This window comes from Castor canadensis, chromosome 9 (genome assembly GCF_047511655.1).
Source record: "Castor canadensis chromosome 9, mCasCan1.hap1v2, whole genome shotgun sequence".
NCBI classification, from domain to species: domain Eukaryota; kingdom Metazoa; phylum Chordata; class Mammalia; order Rodentia; family Castoridae; genus Castor; species Castor canadensis.
The window spans coordinates 151,605,497-151,626,185 of NC_133394.1; the positions used below are offsets into that span (position 1 = coordinate 151,605,497).

At 51.5% G+C, this 20,689-nt stretch overlaps 1 protein-coding gene across 4 annotated transcripts in view; it reads left to right on the plus strand.

The window, feature by feature from the left end:
• Sorcs2 (sortilin related VPS10 domain containing receptor 2) overlaps positions 1-20,689 on the plus strand; it is a 417,324-nt gene that overhangs the window by 151,106 nt on the left and 245,529 nt on the right. For all 4 annotated transcript variants that reach the window (XM_020165343.2, XM_074042674.1, XM_074042675.1 and 1 more), the window contains exon 2: positions 8,654-8,721. In XM_020165343.2, the coding sequence (XP_020020932.1) occupies positions 8,654-8,721 (68 nt within the window). The remainder of the gene's footprint in view (positions 1-8,653; positions 8,722-20,689) is intronic.

Consider the following 20,689-nt stretch of genomic DNA (forward strand, 5'->3'; position numbering starts at 1 on the left):
ACACCTGGGAGATGGCCCTTCTCACCTGGCCTGCTCCTCCGAGCTGTATTTGCGTGGTGGCTCTGAGGCCTCACAGATCAGCCATGCTGGATGAAGCCTTTGGTTGGACTGGAGCTCTCTAATGAGTGGGGAAATACAGCCCTGCTGCTGTCTGAAGGCAGAGATGTAACCCACCTTTGTGCAAAGTCGAAGGAGGGCCTCACCTGAATCTCACCTGAGGCCTTTCAGGTTCATAGAGTGAACTCAGTTGGGGTAGGGGAGCAGGCAGTGTCAGCCCCTGGCAGTTCCCAGCACAGCCTTGAACTGCAGCCCAGCTCCCAGGGCAGGACCCGTGCATGTCATGTGGAAAACCCCTGTTGGGGGCCTCTGGTGCTGTCCAGAGTGCAGCTGCTGCCCAGCACTGGGGCCCTGGAGCCCAGCAGGCACATGGGGAAGGGGTCCATCATGCCAGGAGATGACTGGAGCCTGTTTATTAGCACTGCAGAGGCCAAAGCTTGGAATGTGAATTTGGTTATAGCGGGGAGGTCAATTTGCTGCCATCTGCTCCAATGCTCTTGCTTTAATCTAGCTAAAGGGCAATAGTTCTCCAAGTGATCTGGAGGCCAGGGCCATTCATCAATACTCAGGGGCTACCTGGTGGAGCTAGAGGCCTGCGTCCGAGGCCCAGCCCTCTACCTCTGAGCTGTGTGACCTGGGGTAAATAGACCTCCCTCTCAGTGGGCATGGCTGCTGATGCCTATAATCCCAGCTGCTTGGGAGACTGAGGTGGGAGGACACAAGTTTGAGGCCAGTCTTGGCAATTTAGTGAGATCTTGTCTTGAAATAAAAAGGCTGGGCTATGGCTGACTGGTAGAGCACTTGCCCAGTATGTAAAAGGCACTGGGTTCCATTCCCAACACCACAAACAAAAACCCCCCAAAACGAAACAAAAATTCATCATTTCTCAGCTTCCCCTAAATGGAGACAAAGTGGCTCCCAGGGATGAGGGCTGGGTGAGGATTAGATGAGGTGACATCTGTGAGGTGCTCAGCCCATGGCCACACAGGTTGCTGGGAGATAGTGTGGAAGGGACATTTGTGGCTCAGGCAGGCACTCATCACTCCTACCACATTCTCTCTGTTCAGTGGCTCAGAGCTCAGTCTCCGACCACACCCACCTCCTGGGGAGGAAATGGGGGTCAGGTGGACTCACATCCCCTGCAAAAGCCTCCAATCTAACCTATAGCCCTATGCTTATCCCTAAACCAAACCCAACTCTGCCTTTAGTCCTCATACTAATCCCTAGCCCTGACCCCAGGCCAGACCTTAAAAATACCCTGACCTCGAGTGACCTGCTCCCTGTGGACACGCTCCACTCTGAACTCACTTCGTCTTCACTAAAGCCCTGTGACACTAAGTGGCTTGCCCAGGAATGCACAGCCGTAGGCTGTCCAGCCAGGGCTCTGATGCTGCCCCTGAGTGGAGGTGCCCTGGTGCTGGTAGGGAGGAGAGCCTGGCCTGTGGTCACCCTGGCACTCTAGCTTACCTTTTGCAGACAATTCTCAGAGGGAGTGGTCCTACACTCATGAGGACTTTGACCAGTGCACTTTCAGACCACTAGGGAGAGAGAACTCCAGGCAGGCTCTGAGGTATTTGGGATATTTGCATTTGAGACTCAGAGGGGACTTTGTGGAGGAAGGCCAGGGGTGGATGGTGCTCCTGGGGACTTTGTAGCAGGAGTGAGTGTGGGCAAGGCAGAGCCAGAGCCCTGGGGTCTGTGGGCAGGCAGCAATACTGACCCAGGCCTTGTCCCTTGGAGAACCAGCACCTCCACGTGGCCTTCTGAGCCTCATTGGATTCCTCCATCACATTCCTCAATGGCCTGTAGCAGAGAGGAGCAAGATTCTTCTTCCTGGCAAGTAAATGCAGCATCAGTTTCTCTTAAATGGAATTGATTCCTTTGTGGAGGAGAAATCTCTGTGGAGTGAGGCCCCCTGCTGAGCCCAGCTGCCTCCCTGGGGAGTGGGCCTGGGCTGCCAAGAGTACATGAGGGGGAAGGGCTGCAGAAAGGCCCTTTGGGTCTCCATCAGAGTGTGAAAGCACCCTGCAGTGCTGTTCCAGAAAGGTCCATGGACTTGGCTGACAAGGTCTGCTTTCCATGGGCCTGGGTGTGGTTTCTCCCCCTTAGCCTCTTGGCTTCCAGTCTGGGAGGGGATCAGTGGTGCTACTCTGAAGCACTGTGGTGAGAAGGAAGTGCTCCACAGGTGTGTTGACCTTCCTGTCTCTCGTCCCAGGCAGTAGCAGAAAGCTGTTGTTCTTCCCAGGATTTGCGGCTGTCCTGCCTCATAAGTCAAAGCTAGGTGAGGGTTAGGGTACCCTCTCCAGAGGAGATTCTTGGGAAGTTCCTCCTTGGTGAGCATCCCGGCTCCTGTCCATCCTGCCTACGGCTCTTCCAAGCTCTTCTGTCATGTTGGGATGGAGGGGTGAGGTGGTCCCCAGAGTGGCCTTGTTGGGTAACTTCAAGGACAGTCCTATGATTGGGTGTTGAGTTGGTAACTAGAAGTCTTGAATCTGGCCAATTCCAGCACCATCCCCTCTACGAATGGGGACGCTGAGGCTCAGCGAGGCCAAATGCAAGGCCTGTACCAGGGAAGCACGTCTACAACTCAGGGCATGCCACTGAGCCCCATGTACACCCAGGTCAGCCGGCAAATTGCTACCTTATAGATGTGTCCTGCTACTGAGGCAGCCAGCCGTGGGCCTCCTAGAGTGACGGCCAGCCTGCTTTACCCAGGACAGAGGCCATCCCTCCCTGGCCACCGATGCCAGCGCCTCCCTTGGCAGGCAGTGGCCGTTTGTGTGGCAGACGTGCCTTGTGTCCAGCTGCAGAGTGAGGCGTGGGCCCCATTAAGCTTAACTAGGCCGTGCCTAATTCCCTCTGGGCCCGGAGCAGGAGTCTCCTGAGAGCCCAGGCAGCTCCGGAGCTCTCGTGCTTCCAGAAGAAAGCCTTGTGCTCCTAATTTGCTGTGGGTATTTGGACGATTTTTCTTTCAGGTCAGTGCATTCAAAATGGTCTCCTACAGTGTTTCTGATCGGCACAGCTCCTTCTCCCGGGATAGCACTTCACAGTGTGTAAAACACCGGAACGCCATTCTCTGGATGACAGCAATCTTTCCATGAGGTCACAGTGGAGCAGGGATTCTTGTGCCTGTGTTTTAGATGAGGAAGGAGAGACCCCAGGAACAGAGAATTTGTCCAGACGATTCAAATAGCTGTGGAGCAAAGGGAATAAGCCACGCTGTGTAGAACAGAGGAGGCCTGGGCTACACAGTGAGATCCTTTCTCAAAGCACCAAGAGTGATAAAAAATAATCTCCTGGTGGCTGTTTTGAAGACTCGGAGCCTACAGTGTGGGTGATGTGTCCTTGTCTCTCATCCTAACTCGGGTGTGCTGAGGGGGCAGCAGGGACTCCTGGACAGCAAACTTGGGGAAGAGAGGCTTACATACAACCTGCTCTCCATAACTTAGCACTTCTCTCTGGGAACTCCTGGTTCAGCAGGGAGCAGGCTTCCCCTGCCTGTGACGCTCTGGCATTGTGGGAGTGCTGACCTGGTTGGGAGGATGCTGGTTAAGTGTGAGGAGGACTGGGTGGATAGGGCCATGACAGTGGTATTTTGTAAACTCCCAGTGTGTGTCGTTAGCTTATTTGGAACGCAACAGTTTTCACAGTGTTCAAGGGTCCTAAAACTGTCAGCACCAGCTTTTGCAAGGGAGTAGCACCTTCCTTTTATAGTTAGGGACACTGAGTCTGTAGGGATCTAGGAGCATGCGGGTATCTGCTGAGAGAGGGGCACCCCCTCGGGCATCTGTTTCTGACTCCTGGCTTAAGCTTACGTGGGTGGATGGGAAGGAGATGCATGGACCCTTCCCAGCAGCCCTCTGGGGTTCCAAGGGAATGAGCTCCACTTAGCAGGTGAGCAAACTGAGCCTCAAAGGGTTTAACTAACTGGTCCAGGTTTGTCTCGTGCATCAAAGCCTTGGTGTTCTATTTTAACCCATCTGACAAGAGTCAGCTACACCAGGCAGAGGGAAGATGGGCATCCCAGCAAGCACTGTTTGGAGGTGAAGAGGTTGACTGCCCATAGCTTCAACCAGCCCTGGGGCCAATGCTGCTCTGTGCCTGCACTGTCTGTAGAGTGACAGATCTGTTAATGACGCTTAAGGGCCCTTGGCTGGTGGGTAATGGTCTCCCCCGATGATGGAGCTGTTACTGTGAGTTCTTTGTGAGTAAAGAGCCCCAGCTGTGACTGTGAATTTGTGAGGAGCACAGCAGTCCACTAGGAGTCCTCAGGGCAGTGGCTCATCCTGGGCTTGGAGATGGAGGCCCAGGTGGTGACTGAGGTGGGGGCAGCTGCCCACATGAGGCTTTCTGTGAGCTGAGCATGGACTCCGGGTTTCTTTTCCATCTTGGGGGGAGAGCCTTTGTTACCACTTGGGGAGGGAGCAGACTCTTTCATGGAATAAAGCCAGAGGCAGCGGGTGCCATGGTGGGCCCTGGACTGTGATCTCTGGGAACCAGGGTCTGTCCCTATAGAAGTCCCTTCCTCTTTCTGAAGTAAGGCTCTAGATTGAGTCATGCAGGTGCCCAAGAGCTCTGTGGTTAAACATGACACTCACGAAGGGGGCGGGTGCTCAGCAGGGTGGGCCAAGATGGTCATCCAGCAGACACTCTCCCCTATAACCTGGGGATGGGGGCTTGGAGGAGCACTGAACTTGCAGACATGAGGTACGGGGCTCCTTCTGGACTGGCACGTGTTCACAGGGTGTGGGGCAAAGTGAAAATGCATTTTCAAGAGTTTCTGGATGATGACAACAGAGCCTGAAAACAAGTGCGGGGCTGTGCAGCTGCCCAGCTCACAGGTCACTCGCCTGGCCCTGGTAATTGGGAAGCACCCTTGGGTAAGGAGGAGGGTAGGACGGCAGGTCCCCCCGGCCCTCCAGCTCATCCCAGGGTCAACATTGGCATTGCTATAACCACCGTGAGTCTCCAGAATGGGTTCCACTGTCTCAGGTGTCAGGGGAGGGTGGCCCAGGGTGGTGGACTCCACAGGACACACCAGACATAGGACTTCACGGTTGGTGGGGACAGTGGCCCAAGGACAGGTTTGCTTTCCTCTCCATGCAAGCCACTGTGCACAGACACTGTTCATTTCCTCATGGGCGCCCCCCCCACCCCCTTCATTCATCACTCAACACCCCCTGAGTTCTCAGCATGTCCACTTTGTGCCTAGACCTGGGGACTACAGCAAAGTGGGCCACATGGAGACTGTGTGTCTCCATGGAGCACACAGTCCAGCAGCCTCAGGGCTTCTGTGGTTGGGGCCATGGTTGGCTTTTAGGGTGCAGGTCTATTAGGCCAGGCCTGGGGGACTGTACCTCACAAGCCTCCAAGCATCTACATGTCCCGGGAGAGGAAGGCAGGTGCTCTGGAGATTTGGAACAATGAAGAAAGTAAAGCCACAAGACCCCTGGGCTTTTTGGCACAAGAAGTCCTGGCTCTGCTGAGTGAGTGACAGGTAGGCTTCTTGGTGCCTCAGCACCTGAAGGGTTTCCTCAGCAGTGAAGGGGACAGTTGTAATGGCTGTGGTCAGGCTGTGTCAGTTAGGGTCAGGTGGGCTCACACACAGGCAGAGCAGGCATCCAGCACCCTCGAACTGATTTCCATCCTTGCAAAATGGGGACCAGTCCTTGCACTGCCACCCAGGGCCAGGAGGAATGAGAGGAGATGCAGAAGTGACAGTAAAGAGTGGCTAGTGAGTGCTACAGCCCATCCCTCCTCAGGCAGCAGTTGCTCTCATTTCTGTCTTTTCCTTGGTCATTCTGGCTCTCTGGGCAAGATTCCTGTGGGCTGCAGGGAGGCCCCACTCATATACCTGATTCCTCTCCCCACCCAGGTCTGAGGTCCCACAGCCAGGTGACCCAGAGTGACCCAGAACCACTCCTGGGACGAGGACTGCAAGGACATGTCACAAGCTTTAGTCATTGAAATCACTTTCGATAGAAGCGTCCTCTGAAAACACACGATTTTGGCCTGGCAGTGAGGAGCCCATTCTTGCATCCAAGGACTTGGGTTTAAATCTGAGTTCTGTCGCCTGGTGAATGAGTGGTTTTAGCAGAAAGTTGATGCTCTCTCTGTTTCGGGGTCTTCACCTGTGAGACAGGGATTATAGTAAAGTCATCTCCGGGACTCATGGGGTGTGAAGTGCTGAGTGAATGAACCCCATAACACAGCACCTGGTCCACAGCGACCAAGCTGGAGCCAGGGCCTGAGCCACGGTCTCTCTCATCAGCTGTGGCTGTGGCTTTGGATCCTTAGCTGTTTTGTCCCAACAGGGCAGGAGACCAGGGGACGTGAAGGGTGACGGTTTACTACTGAGTTTGCTGGCCAGGTGAGGTGCCCTGACAGTCTGACCTCAAATTGGGGTCTTTCCTGCTGCCTGCTACCCACGGAGTGAGGGATGTGGACAGGGCTGCCCTGCTGTCTGGCTTCTCCAGCTCCAGCCCCTTTTGGTGGCTTCCTTACTGCAGCTCGGGCAAGGACAGCCCCAGTTCTCCTGAATCGGGAGTCTCCATTTGGCTTATTGAGTTAAGGCCATGCCAGTAGAGCAGTTCTGTCCCCAGCACAAGGACTGTGTGGTGAGTTCTCTCGACGGAAAGATGGTGACATGTGAGTGCGTGGCCAGAGTGGGGAGGGGCCCCTGCCTGACTTCGTTGTGTCTGTTTTTGTCTTAGTCACTTGTTGTATTTCTTCCAACAAGTGACTTGAATGCTCGTTACATAGCAAGCACTGAATCCAGAGCCCAGTACTGGGGACATGAAATAAGACAAGGTCTTTACCCCCAAAAGATGATGCTGTGAGCTGAGTGAGGGTGGGGGGAGCATGGAAGGGGCTGAACCCAGTGTGGGGCCTGAGAACCTTCCTGGAGGTAGTTTGGGTTAGGCAGAGACCTGAATGTTGTTAAGGAGTGGACCAAGAGGTAGGAGTGGAGTCAGAGATGTGGGAACCCAGCATGGAGGCACAGCCTGTGTAAAGCCCTGGCCAGCCTGGATTTAGCATGAGGGGTGAGCTAGAGCTGGGAACCTCCCCAGAGAGAGGGAGGACGTCATCTTGCTCCATGACCATGAATGTACAAGCAGCACAACTGGGTCCAGGGAGACAGTGGTGCCAGGGAGACAGCTCCCCTCTTACCAAGGGGAGTTCCAAACCCAGCAGGGTCCAATGTGGCCTCAGAGGCCCAGCTCTGCCCTGGAGGTGTGTGAGCAGAGCCTTGATTCTAGCCTTTGGGGATCAGTTTTGTCACCCTGGACAAAACTGACTTTGAGCTCCAGCTGTCACACTCTGGCTCCTGAGAACACCCTCTAGGGACAGCAGACCATATAAAATATAAATCAATAGGTTAAAAATACGCTTGTCTCCTGCCCATCCAGGCCCTGTCACTTGCCTGCGTCCTCCATCTTCAGAGGATCCAGCTCTAACTTTGGCAGGCCGAGAGCTGGCAAGAGAGAATCGCTTTGTTCCTGAGTAAGGGAGAGCCAATCTTCCCCCGGAATGACAAGGCTCGCTTTTTTTTTTTCCCTTTAATCATCACTGCCTCTCAGCTGCACAGCGTCCCGTCTCGGCTGACATCCTGTCTTCCTATCTTCCTTGCTCTCATCAGCGGGGGAAAGGCAGACATTTGATCAGCCAGGCTGCCGGCTGCCACAGCAATGCCCCAAAGACCAGGCTCCCAGGAAGTTCTGCTCCTGTGAAGAGAGGAGCCAGAGTGGTGGAGATGGCCAGTGTGGTGACCCCAAATTAACCAGAATAACAGCCACACAGGAAACCTGAGGGTGTCCCAGTTATCTTCCAGGGTTCCCATGGCAATGGGACTGTTAGGAGCTGCTAACGCGGACTGGCAGCGAGTGAAATGAAATTTGATGAACACGAGAATGCTGTAGCTACCCAAGTAATTGGAGATCAATCTCTTCTTCCCACGGGGCCCGCGAATTCTCATTGTGGTTTTTTTTTGGTTCTCGTGTTGGTTTTGAGGAATGTTTGAGTGCTCTTAAACGCATTCATTTTCATTTTCTAAACAGTTGTGTTTTCTGCTCGGCTCTGTTGTGTAGGGCCCATGTGCGTGTCCAATAGTTGAACAACAAAAGAGAAGCGTGTGTGTGTCCGATGATTTATGGATCCCCTCCGGCCGTCTCTGCGATCTGGGCCACGTCCCGTCTCCCCCCCACCCCCCACTCTCCTGTCATCAGCCCTGCTGTCAGGACAAGTAGTGGCAGTGTGGCCTGAGGGTCCTGTAGCTCTCTGGGTGACAGGTGACAGCCACTTCCACGCATGCAGGGGCTGCTGTGACACACAGGTGGGGACATCCCATCCTCAGGAGATCGCCAGTGCCTTTGGTTCTCGTACTGGGGTCACAGTCTCTCAGATTCTCTGAGGCCGGGTTTGAACGATTCCCACCAAGTGACCACCATGGGGTGCGTCTCGTGGATCTGGACGTCAGAGTCATTCTGAAGAGCAGAACACCGAGATGCTGGGGGCGGGGGAGGTAGGGTGCCATAGCATCTTTCTTTGAGAACCTGAAAATCCACTGATGTCCTTTTCCTTTCTGTTGACCCCACAGGTGATCTTGATCCTGACGAAGTACTACCATGCAGACATGGGGAAGGTTCTGGAAAGTTCTCTGTGGCGGTAAGTCAGCCTGATGGGAGCAATGGGCCTTTCTCCTCCTGAACCTGTATGTCTTCTCCTGGGCTCTTGACTGAGAATGAAGACCCCCAGATGCCCAGCTCTACCAGCGGGCGTTGGTGGCCTGACCACTTTTCTATGGCTAGAAAATGCATCAAGGAACTATTGAAGGCAGATCTGGGGTTTTGCCCATCACACAAAGGTGCTGGTGATGGAGGAGTGTCCAGAGGTTCCTTTGCTGGCTCTTTTCTCCCTGTGGTCTTCTTCCTTCCCTTTTGTCTCCTCCAGGAGGAGGAGGGCGTTCTTCGTGAATCCAGGTCAGCACACAGTTTCCTTTCGCTGTGCTCCACGTGCAGCTCCTGCAGCCCCCACCCAAGGCTCAGCCCGGCCTCACTGTTGGTCGTTTTTCTTTCTTTTGGACACAGCTATAAATACATAACACCCCAGGAAGGCTATCTCTTTATATGTGAGATGTGAATTCAGCCTGAGGACACTAGCTCTCCCTTTGATGTCTTAGAGGAGAAAAGAGAGAAGGGCTTGAGAGGCCATTTCTGTCTCTGTCACCTTCATTGCTGTCCACTGGAGGGTGATGGCCTCTCCCCCCAGGAGGGTTCGGCTGCTCTGACAATGTTGTGGGGCTGGAGCCATTTTGGTCTCCACTGTGTGTTTCTCTAGTAGTAAATAATTCGTTTTAACTTCTGGTTTGTGGGAGGTGACCACTACCATAGCCACCTGAAGTGGCTTCTTCATTCTTGGTGGTCTACTTTGCTGGATTCTTACAGAGGGGTCCTTGTGACACTTTGGTCCTTCTTTGCTGTATAAGGAATGGTATTGCCTGGAGCCACTGGCCGGGTCCCTCTGAAGCCTTTCCTGGCCAACTCTCTTCAGTCGTGAACTCACCTCCCAAACCTCCAGCCTGTACCTCCAATGCTGTCACCATCACCAGCCAAAGGGATCAGTCAGGGCCATGTTCCTGCATAGAGGACACGCTTTCCCAACATGACCCCATTGTCCCTGGTTTTGGAGGCTTGCCTGCAGAGTCTCGCAGGCCACCCTCCCACCACGGGGTAAGGCAGCACACTGTTAGCTGAGAGCAGAATCGGTGCTGGAGTTAAATTCCCATGGGCTGGGCCGCTTCTCTTTGAGGGTTCTCACTGAAGGACTGGGTTCAGGGCCATGGTTTCCAGGGGAGGGCAGGTCTGTGGAGGATACCCTAGCTGCTAGACTGTGGTCCACTACCAAGTGAGGGAAGTGTTAAGTTTTCTGTCCTCCGGACAATAATCCTCAGCCACCTTTTTTGCCAGACTTGGGCACGTGGGTCAAGACCAAAGCACTGGGTCACCCATCGCCTCAGACACTTCTCCAGAGTTTCCATGCTGCCAAGGTCCTCTGCTCACTGCCATCTCAGTGTGACTGGAGCTGGGGGAAGGAGAGCATCTCCAGTGTGGTTGTAATCTGCCTTCTGCCGACAGACTTGCTGGGTGTGGCTCCTCGTGGGGTGTGTGGGGACTGGCAGGGTTGGTTTACTGTGGCTTGGGACTGAGGCTCCTGATTGACAGGGCTCCAGGCAGACTTCTTCAAAGCAGGTGAGGAAGTCCACCCCTCAGAGCTGCTCCCTGGGGACAGGGGGCTTGTACTGCAGGACCTCAGTTTCCTACTCTGTAGCATGGGGATGACATGTCCACGAGAAGGAGTCGAGGACTGGGTAAGGTAGCATACAAAACACCTCTAGAATGGTATGTGGTTTAAATTTGGTTTTTCCCCCAAAGCAAAGCAACAGATTTTAATTTTCAGGTTCCCTCCTCATCACTGTCTTTGTACCCAGATGTTTCCTTGCCTTGATGAAAAATGCATGTGAACACACTCATCATTTCAAGAATGTTCTCCCACGTCCTAGCCATTGGCACAACTGCTTTATCTGTTTACACTATCTTTTTGGTGCTGCCATACTTACATAGCAGTAGAACAGAATAAAGTTTTGCTTTCTTTTTTTTTGCTCAGTTTTTCTGTGTTGTCATGGAGCCTGTGGCATGTCGTTTATGGCTGCATACTGGCTCCTTGAGCTGATCCACTTTAATACTTAACCATTGCCATACTGATACTGCCAGAAAAATATAGGCATGATGTTTTCCTTTTCATTTTGTTCCCTGGGACCGATGGATCTGGCGGAGTTGCTTTACTGAACCCGAGAGAGCATGAATTGATGGCAGCATGGCGGAGCAGTGGGTTTTTCTTTAAGAGCAATGTGGCTCCTACCCAGGCAGGGCAGGGGTCTACAAGTTGCTGTTGCTCTAATTTGCATCCTTTTCATTCCTCCTGAGGATGAGCAGTTTCCCCTGCTGGACCACTGGTCACATTCTCCTCCTTACCTGCTCCTGTCCCTGCTCTGTGTCTCCTTTGGGACATGGTGAGGAGCACTGAGAAGTGGAGTCTGCTGTTGGTCTTTCCTTGGGTGCTGCCGCCCTTTGCATTGAGGCTCACAGGGATAGAAGGTTGACAGTGTCCATGTCTAGGGAACACATATTAAATGGGATCATTAAAGACATACTTACTTAATGCACACTAAGCCTCCCAAGAATTCTCCTGTGTAATCACAGTAAATACATTTTTGATGACAGATCTGGTATTTGCATTCTGAAAGTGGCTCTAGGAATTCTAAGCTGAATGCATTTTTAATTGTCCTGCACTCAATGGGCCTCATGTTTGTGGCATTTTATTCCAGCTCCCATGATCCATCCATTAGCTCATTCTTCTTGTGGGGGGATCCCTGTGTCCAGCCTCAGGTCTCTTTGAGCCAGTACAAGAGGCTGGAGTGGGGAAGGTAGCAAGACTTGGGGAAGTCCTTGGTTTGCACCATGGAATTGAAGTCCCTTCCTTCTTCCCTTTCTCCCAGACTAATGGCACCTAGCTGACCTCTCCTCCCTCAAACTAGGGCTGTCACTTGAGTCCATCTGTCCATGCTCATAACGGTCTCGATGCAGTGGATAGTCCTGTAATGAATGACCAAACAACATAAATGGACTCTCTCGCAGTCCCAGAAGCCAAAGCCCAAACCAAGGTGTGTCAGGGTAGCGCTTCTGAAGGCAGGAGTGGAGGACTCTTCTGTCCCTGCCAGCTCCTGGTGGCTGTACCACCCCATCCCTGCCTCCCCCATCTCATGCCTTCTCCCTGTGTGTCTCTCCTTTATGTGGTCCTTCTAAGGACACTGACTATGGGATTCAGGGCCTAGTCACAGAATCCAGGATGGTGTCATCCCAGGATTCTTAACTCAGTCTCATTTGCGAAGACCCCTTTGCAAAACAAGATTCCAGTTCCAAGTCGTGGGGTTCAGGGTGTGGACATCTCTTTTGAGGGCTACTATTTGGCTCACTATCTAGTTCCTCACTAAACTCTGGGGGTGCCACCTGGATTGGATTTTCTAAATGGCCCTGCATTCCCCATCTCTCCACCCCTCAGTTACCCTTCCTTCCTGCCTCTACATCCACAGCTGGGTCCAGCAGCCCTTTCCAGCTTTCTACCCTGCCACTCCATCTTCTCTCCTTGCAAGGCCCAGGGTCTTGAGAGAGGCACAAGTACGTCCTTGTCCTGCTTGCTCTTCCTTGGTTGCAGCTCACCACCTGCCCAAACCCTTCTCTGCCCAAGCCAAGGGGTGGTAGGAGGAGCCAGGAACTATGGAGGGAACATAGAAGAATGTGAGCCCTCCTGGTGCCTCTAAAGAGTGACATTTGTATTCACTACAAAATAGAGCGGTAAAAGATAACTATAAATAAGCATTATTGAAATACAGAAATTCTGAGCAAATATTCTGTAAATGTTGACCCACCCTGCTCCCTGCCCTCTGCCTCAGCTATGGGATGTTGGTAGGTGAGCCCCCGCTGTAGGCACCACTTGCCAGTGCACCCCTCTGTGGTGACAGTGAGTGACTGGTGGAACTGAAAGGATTCCCAGGACTCTGAACTCTCAGTTTTAAAACTGGGATGAACTCTCAGTTTTAAAACTGGGACCAGTCCTGGGAACGAACTTTTCCCCTGAAACAGAGTCTCCAAGGCTGGCTATGTACAAGTCCTCCACGCCCAAGGTCTTCACTGTTGTCCTCAGCCTCTTTTGACATTGTTTCTCCAGTTGCTTCCCACACAACTGTATTTCTGTTGACCTCTGGGCATGTGTGTGCTTTCTAATAGGAGTAAGATCACCACCCTTCAAGAGCCAGTGTTGGCCCCCTGGGGGCGCTGTTGTTCCCAGTGAAAAGGCCAAACTAGAGATGAAGTCTCTCACCTTCCCAGCATAGGATTCATGGTACCCTGTTGAGGTGTGGATTCTGATGCTGGAGTTTGGGGGCTGGGGTGGGGCCTGAGACCACATTTTAAACAAGTTTTAGGAGACAGATGCTGCTGGTCTGTGGAGTAGTAAGTGCTGGTGGTTCTGGATCACCCAGGAGTCTTAGCAATGCTAAGTGGCCTGCTGTGGGCACCTGGGCCAGGGCCTGTGCATATTGTAGCTCCCTGCCTGGTGTGCACATGGCACTGACCCTTGGGTCCTGGCTTCTTGCTCATATTCAATCTCAGCATACAGCTCTTTTCCTCAAAGGTGCCATTCTGCCACTCAGTGTAGAGAATTTTTTGTCACACCTCTCAATGAAGTGTGGGTGTTCTTGTTTAGGGTTTGTCTCCTGCCTCTGCTGGAACTTGAGCCAGTTAATCACATGGTACCCAGGACCAAGCACTGATCTTGCACAAGGGATGCATGTTAGGCATTGAATGGACAGATGGACAGATGGATGGACAGGTGGGTGGATGGATGGATGGACACAAGGATGGATGGATGGATGAGTGGATGGATGGATACAAGGATGGATGGATGGATGGATGAGTGGATGGACAGATGCATGGATGAACGAATGGGTATATGTATGTGTATGTATGTATGCATGGATGGATGGATGGGTGGATGTATGTATGTATGTATGTATGGGTGGGTGGGTGGATGGATGCATGGATGAATAGATGGGTGTATGTATGTATGTATGCATGGATGGATGGATGGGTGGATGTATGTGTGTACGTATGGATGGATGGATGAATGGATGGGTGGATGGGTGGGTGGATGGATAGGTGGATGGATGGATGGGTGGATGGATGGGTGGGTGGATGGATGGGTGGGTGGATGGATAGATACATGGATGGATGGATGGATGGATGGATGGATGGATAGATGGACTGATATATGGATGAAGGATGGGTGGATGGATGAATGGATAGGTGGATGTATGTATGGGTGGATGTATGTATGGGTGGATGGGTGGATGGATGGGTGGATGGTTGGGTGGGTGGATGGGTGAGTGGATGGATGGGTGGATGGATGCATTGGTGGTGGTGTGGTTTGGGAAAAACACTGATGGGGTTTTGAAGTCCTTCACATTTATGAGGCTACTATAGGGAAAAGCAAGAGCACAGAGTTGGCTCTGAAACTTTCAGACAGAGAAAAAGTGGTCTGAGTGATTCTGAGCAAGAGAGAAAGTTGACCTTGGCCTACCTTTCCATTCTTTTCCTCTCTATCTGGATGCAGCCTCCCAGATTACCTGCTGCCTCACACTGAACATGGCTACTGGGCAAGGTAGGTTTGAAATGGAGGGCATGATCCCACAGCCCAGGGGACTCTGTGCCTCTGCTATCCCTGGACCAGATAGCATTAAACTTATGCCAACCCCATCATCACACAGGCACATTTCACCTTGGGCAGGACCTTTTAAGCCTAAGAAGCCCTGGGACCTTGGGGTGGGATGGTCTCAGGTTCTTCTCAGAGTGGCTTTGTTGAGTCCTGTCCTTTGTGCTAGGGGTGGGAGATGGCTTGACTTCTTCCAGCACCACTTTAAAAATGAAATCTTGACATATACACGACAGTGGGGACGGAGCATAACATGTGCCTGGAGACCTGTGAAGCAGAGGCAAGTGAGGGCTCAGGAAATACTCAAATGTTTCCTACCCTCACCAACCTGTGGGCCAGTGGATGGTGAGCAGGAATAATGTGGGGTGAGCACTGAAATTTAGGGCATCAGTTTTTACCACAGCAGAACCTAGCCCAGCATAGCCTATGATCTAGCTGTGTAGTCAATGCTGTTTTTCTCTGGGATCTTCCCCTTTCATAAAGGAACACATTGCAATAAATTTGGATAAAATCCAACCTTTTGCTCTGTCCTTCCATCCCCACTCCCAGGCCACCTAAAAATAATCTCTATCTTGAATTTTGCGTGAACCATCCTCATTTATGCTTTATGTTTTACATATGAATCGCAAATTTAAAGAGATAAAACAATATATAAGTCACAGTTTATACCGGCTGTGGCTAGACACATATCTGTTTGTCCGCAATCAACTGTTCTATTGTTCAGCTTGTTTTAAAAATCAAAGAGTGGTATCACGCTGCTTTTTGGAATCTGACTTTTATTCCAACTTTGTTTGGGAGTTTGTGCCTGTGGCATTTGTAGCCTGCTTGATCTATGCATTCTGCAGCTGTGGGGGCCTTGGGAGGGTTTTGCTTCTCCAATCAGGGCTGCGGTGAGCATCCAGACTGTATCTCCAGGCAGGTGCTGGCCAGATAGCAATATCTTACCGGCTTGTCTGTGGGGCAACTCGCTTCTCCACGTCTTTGAAGACACTAGACTTTTGTTCGCACAAAGCGGATGTGGAATTGTAGCTCTGAATCAGATGTTGCATTTCCTCCTGAGGTGGAGCATACGTTCCCTTGTTTGTTGTCTATTTAGGTCTCCTGCTGTGTGATCTACCTGTGTACATGTAGCTTTTTCCAGCTTCTACCAGGATGCTTGACTTTCCCTTGACCCCTCCTTCTCATTTTGGATGGTCCAAGTTACCTCCAAGTCCCTGAATTTTAAGATGTATCTCTTCTAACCATGGTCTGGGCTCCTACACATTCTTTCCCAACCTAGGATGGTTCCCCTCTCAGGAATGTTTAGGTGTCAAAGCTCCATTCTTAAAATGGTAATTCGGTAGGATACTATATCAGTCAGCTACTGTGCTGATAATGTCAGGTGACAAGCCACCCCCAAACTCAGTATTTGTTGACAGCTCACAGCCCCATTCAACTGTGCTTTGGTTGCTTTGGCAGGTGGCTATTGGGGGTGGGGCTTGGCCTGCCTGCTCCACATGTGTTTGTTCAAGGGCCCATGTTGACAGGGACAGGACAGAGGCCAGCAGGACCTGCTTTCTTTGTGCACGATGTGGGAATTTTGGAGTCAAGCTAACCAGGGCTTCTGCTCCCATGTAACCTGTTGAATTCATTGGCCTAAGCATGTCACATGTCAGTGGTTAGTGCTCAGTCGGGGAGAGAAGGATTAGAACATCCTAGGAGCCAACAGCTGTCCCCAGGTCAGCTGTGTTTTGAGGCCATGTTTGGGAAGTGGGAGGAGGTAGCCAGATTTCTGCAGCAGGGCTTCCCAAGGTCTCACTGATCACATGACACTTTCCGTCTCATTTCGTTCATTACATTTCACTTAAATTTTTAATTCTGTTTAATCTCTGTGTAATATTTATTTTGATTTTATTTTGCTTACGTATTTTGGCATTGATTTATTTTACTTTTCTTCTCTTGATCATTTCCTGGGACTGGGTCCACAGAACACATCTTGAGAAACTCTGTTTCATTGGTTTTTATTCCAAAAGAGCTGGCACTTGCAATTTTCTGATCACCTTGCTGTGTTGTGACATCACCGTATTTAAAATCAGGTGGGCGCTCTCTTTCTCTTCTCCTCCAGTCTTTTTGGCAGTTTGAACCCAGGACCCCGCACGTGCAAAGCACACACTCTGCCCCTGAGCCCCGCCCCCACCCTGTTGTAATATGCAGCGTAATAACACTGCAGAGCAGGAGGACCTCAGCTAGGAAACCCAACGGCCATCTCCACCCACGAGTTCTCAACAGCGCTGCTGTAAGGAGACATCTGTATAGACCCAGGTCAGGGACTGACCTGTGTTGAGTAAGGTGGACAGAGCGAGGTACAGGTGTTTTACCTGTCCACTGGGCAGCCGTGGCACCCAAAGCATCACGGCATATTTCTTGGATATCAGGGCCAAGGAAGCCCAGGTGTGCTTATGGTAGGGCAGGCTGGTGTTTGTAGCCACAGCTTTCAGATGGAGAAATAAAGGGAGAGTGTACTTTGCCCTTTGGTGGCGCAGAAGGAGAGGGACCTGGAGAGAAACAGTCTCACACTGTCAGGCTGGTGACAGCCTCAGACAGTCGGCTGAAGTCCACCCTTTTGTGTGGTCTGTGTCTACAGACAGACCTTGGTTTCAGTCTTGGCTTTATCACTGCCCTTGCTGGTGACCTTGTGGGCCTCCTGTTGAAGTTTCCGGGTGGTTCAGACCCTGTGGTTGTCATGAAGATGACATCTGTCATGTTTGGGGAACACTTCTTGCTCAGGAGTCAGAGGCCTCCTCTATGGCCTCCATGACCTTCTCAGGACCTACACATGTGCTCTGGAGATCTGAGTTTGATTTCAGCAAGATAAGGATCACGAGAGAGGCCCTGACTTAACAGCTGCTGGGGTTTGAGTCTAGTGAATAAACAATTCAGTGTGGATCAACAGTGCAGGCAGGCTGGCTGTGAGGCCTTTTATCCTCTAGGATGAGATCTCAGGTGACCAAGAAGTCATGAGAATTTGAAGACATCTCCCAGTGTCCCCAGTCCCCATGGCCTCTTCACTCTGTCTTGGCTTTAATACTTGCCTTCCTTCAGGTGCTGTCTTCAAGGACCCCTTTGCTACTGTCCTGAGTATCTTCTCTGCCTGCTGCTTCCTTCCCCTCCCCTTCTGTAACCTCCTCTCTACCATTCACCTGTCCATCTGGTTAACCTTCCTTCTTTCCATTCACCTATCTTCTTGTCTTTTCTTTCTCTATTCTTCATTCCACATGTTCTCTTCTCCTTCCATTCATCTGCTATTTGTTCATCACCTATCTACCCATCTATCATCCTCTCACCCATCTACCCACTCATCTTCCATCCATCCATCAATCATCCACCTATCCATCATCCTCCAATCCATCCATCCATCCACCCACTCATTTTCCACCCATCCATCATTCTCCAATCCATCCATCAATCCATTCATCCACCCACTCACTTCCACCCATCCATCATCCTCCAATCCATCCATCCATCCATCCACCCACTCATTTTCCACCCAGCCATCATTCTCCAATCCACCCATCATTCTCCAATCCATCCATCCATCCATTTATCCACTCACTCATCTTTCACACATCCATCATTCATCCACCCATCCATCCATCGACCCACCCACTCATCTTCCACCCATCCATCATTCTCCAATCCATCCATCCATCCATCCATCCACCCACTCATCTTCCACCCATCCATCATTCTCCAATCCATCCATCCATCCATCCATCCATCCACCCATCATCTGCCTATCTGCTGTAGGACCTTCTCTAAAAACCACCACCACCTGGGTTCACCCTGGGTGCCACCTGTGTATCATCCTTCCTTGCTCTGTGTGTCCTGTTTTTTGACCTAGCTCCCAAGGGGTAGAACAGGCATCCTGGGCACTGGCTGAGTTCTCAGAAAGCTGACATAGGCAGAGAGTTCCAATGGTTCCTCCAAGGGCCCCCACCCCACCCCAGGCATAGCATTTATTCTGGGTTTAGCTCTCATGCCAGAGTCTGCAGAGCATATGGCTTTTCTTCTTGCCTGAATGACAGCTGCTCATACTGGTGACCCAACACAGTGCATTCTGAGTCCTCAGCCAGCTTCCAGCTCCATGTGATCATCATGGATGCTTTTTTTTGAGAAATGTGAGACAGCTGCAGGTGGGGAGGGAGCCCATAAATTTGGAACTGGTGATCTGAGTCCCAGCCTTGTGCTTAGGCCAGACTCCCTCCTGAGTCATCAGCTGTGGAGGACTGTTCCAGGGGAGTTGTCCTGCCACCTGTCCCTGATCTCTGGGCTGGAGACTGCCCTGCAGCCTCTGCTCCTCCCCCAGAATCCCTTCCCCATTCCCTGTCCCATGCTGGCTGGTTGGGCATTTGCACTGGGCCTCCCAGGGCCTTGGTGTCAAACTGTGTCCCCTCATCAAAGCGTCTCCACTTCTCTGGATCTGGTTTTCCTAAGTTCTCTGCACTAGGCAGAAGCTCTGAGCTGACATGAGCCTAGGGTTTTGCTGAGCTGAAGCTACTCCTGGCCCACACTCAAGACAGGATACTGCAATGTCGCGAGCCTTTTAAAAGGGTCTTGGTATAGGTGTTGGTAAATTCCTCTCTAGAAATTTTCCCTCAAAAACATCTTATTTTTGCCGGGTTCCCGTGGCTTATGCCTGTAATCCTAACTTCTCAGGAGGCACAGATCAGGAGGATTGCGGTTTGAAATCAGCCTAGGCAAATAGTTCATGAGACCTTATCTTGAAAAAACCATCACAAAAACAGGGCTGGTAGAGTGGCTTAAGGTGTAGGCCCTGAGTTCAAGCCCCACTGCCAAAAAGAAAAGAAAATCTTACTTTTAAATTCCTGCTCATCAGAGGAATTTTGGAAACTGTAATACATGAAGCATAAAAACAATCCCCGTGTGAGCCCCACCTCATGAGATTAAAACTATAAATATCAGACAAATATTCTCACCAGTCTTGTTAAGATGCAAATATATACATGTTTTCTAAATTTCAAATCCCAGCGGAATTATGTATTAAACATTTTCTTATGCGCCGACATATTTTTGCATCCGCTATTTTTAATGGCAGTATAATATACTCTCGTCTGCAGGAGGTTTTATTATTTAACCAGGTCCTCATTTTTAGACATCTGAGTCGTTTTCAATTTTCACTAAAGATGCAAAAGAAGCTGTGGCAACAACTTTGTGCATCTATTGCTCCCTCGCCTCAGTTATTTTCTTGGGATAAACTCAAGAGTGGACTCCTCCCTGTACCCCACCCCCACCCCGCAGGAACCCAGGATTCTGATGCACGTGTGAGCGGGTGGAGGGCTCGTCTCCGAGGCACTTTTTGATGCTATTGGGAATGAAGAGAAGTGTGAGGCCTGCCTCCCTGCCTGGTGTGGCTATATCTCCTGGGGAGGCAAGGCTACATTTGTTTTGTTGTTCTATAAATCCCACTAATGGGTGGAGGCCTCTGGCCCTGGTCACCAAGGCCCAGCCATCTGCCATTGCTCTCCAGTGACCTGCAGTGTGAGGCACTGCTGTAGGTCTCGAAGCCTGAGTATAAACAGACACCCCTCCCCCACCAGGCCCTCACAGACCACAATAGAACAGAGAGTCCAGGGTGGCACCCACACCTGTGCATGAGGTAGCACAGCAAGGCCTCCGAGAGTGTGTTGCCTGGTCCCACTCCAGGGCATGCTGGGACAGCCTCTGCCACCCAGGAGGAAACGGTTCCAAGGGATGAACAGAAGTTCGGCAGGTGGAGCAGGGGCAGTCATCCTAGGCAGGGTTGCAGCCTTACCATGGCATGGAGGTTGGAGAGTGACCAGGACTGGGGGACCCTGTGGTAACTGGTCAGTCTAGCGCGTCAGTTTTCTGGGGTTTCTGTAACAAATTGCTGTGAACTCGGCAATTCAAGCAACGCAGTTCATTTTCTTATGGTCGGAAGGCTATAATTCCAATGGTCTCATTGGGCTAACCTCAGGCATGGACTGGGCAGTGTTCCCTTCCTGAGGCCCCAGGGACCATCTGTCCCCAGGAGGACAATCTGCTTTCTTGTCTCTCCCAACTTCTAGAGGCAGAGCGCAGGTGTTGCTCCCTCGGCTCGGGTCCTTCCGCTCCCATCCTCAGCATGGCCGTGCTCCCTCTTGCTGACCCTTCTCTGGTGGTCTGCCTCATTCTCTGACCACATCTGAAAAGCCTCCCTCTTATGGACCCTTGTGGTGTCGTGGGGCCCCTGTGATCCAGGTAATCTTCCCATCTCAAGGTCCTCAACTCAGTCACACCTGGACAGGCT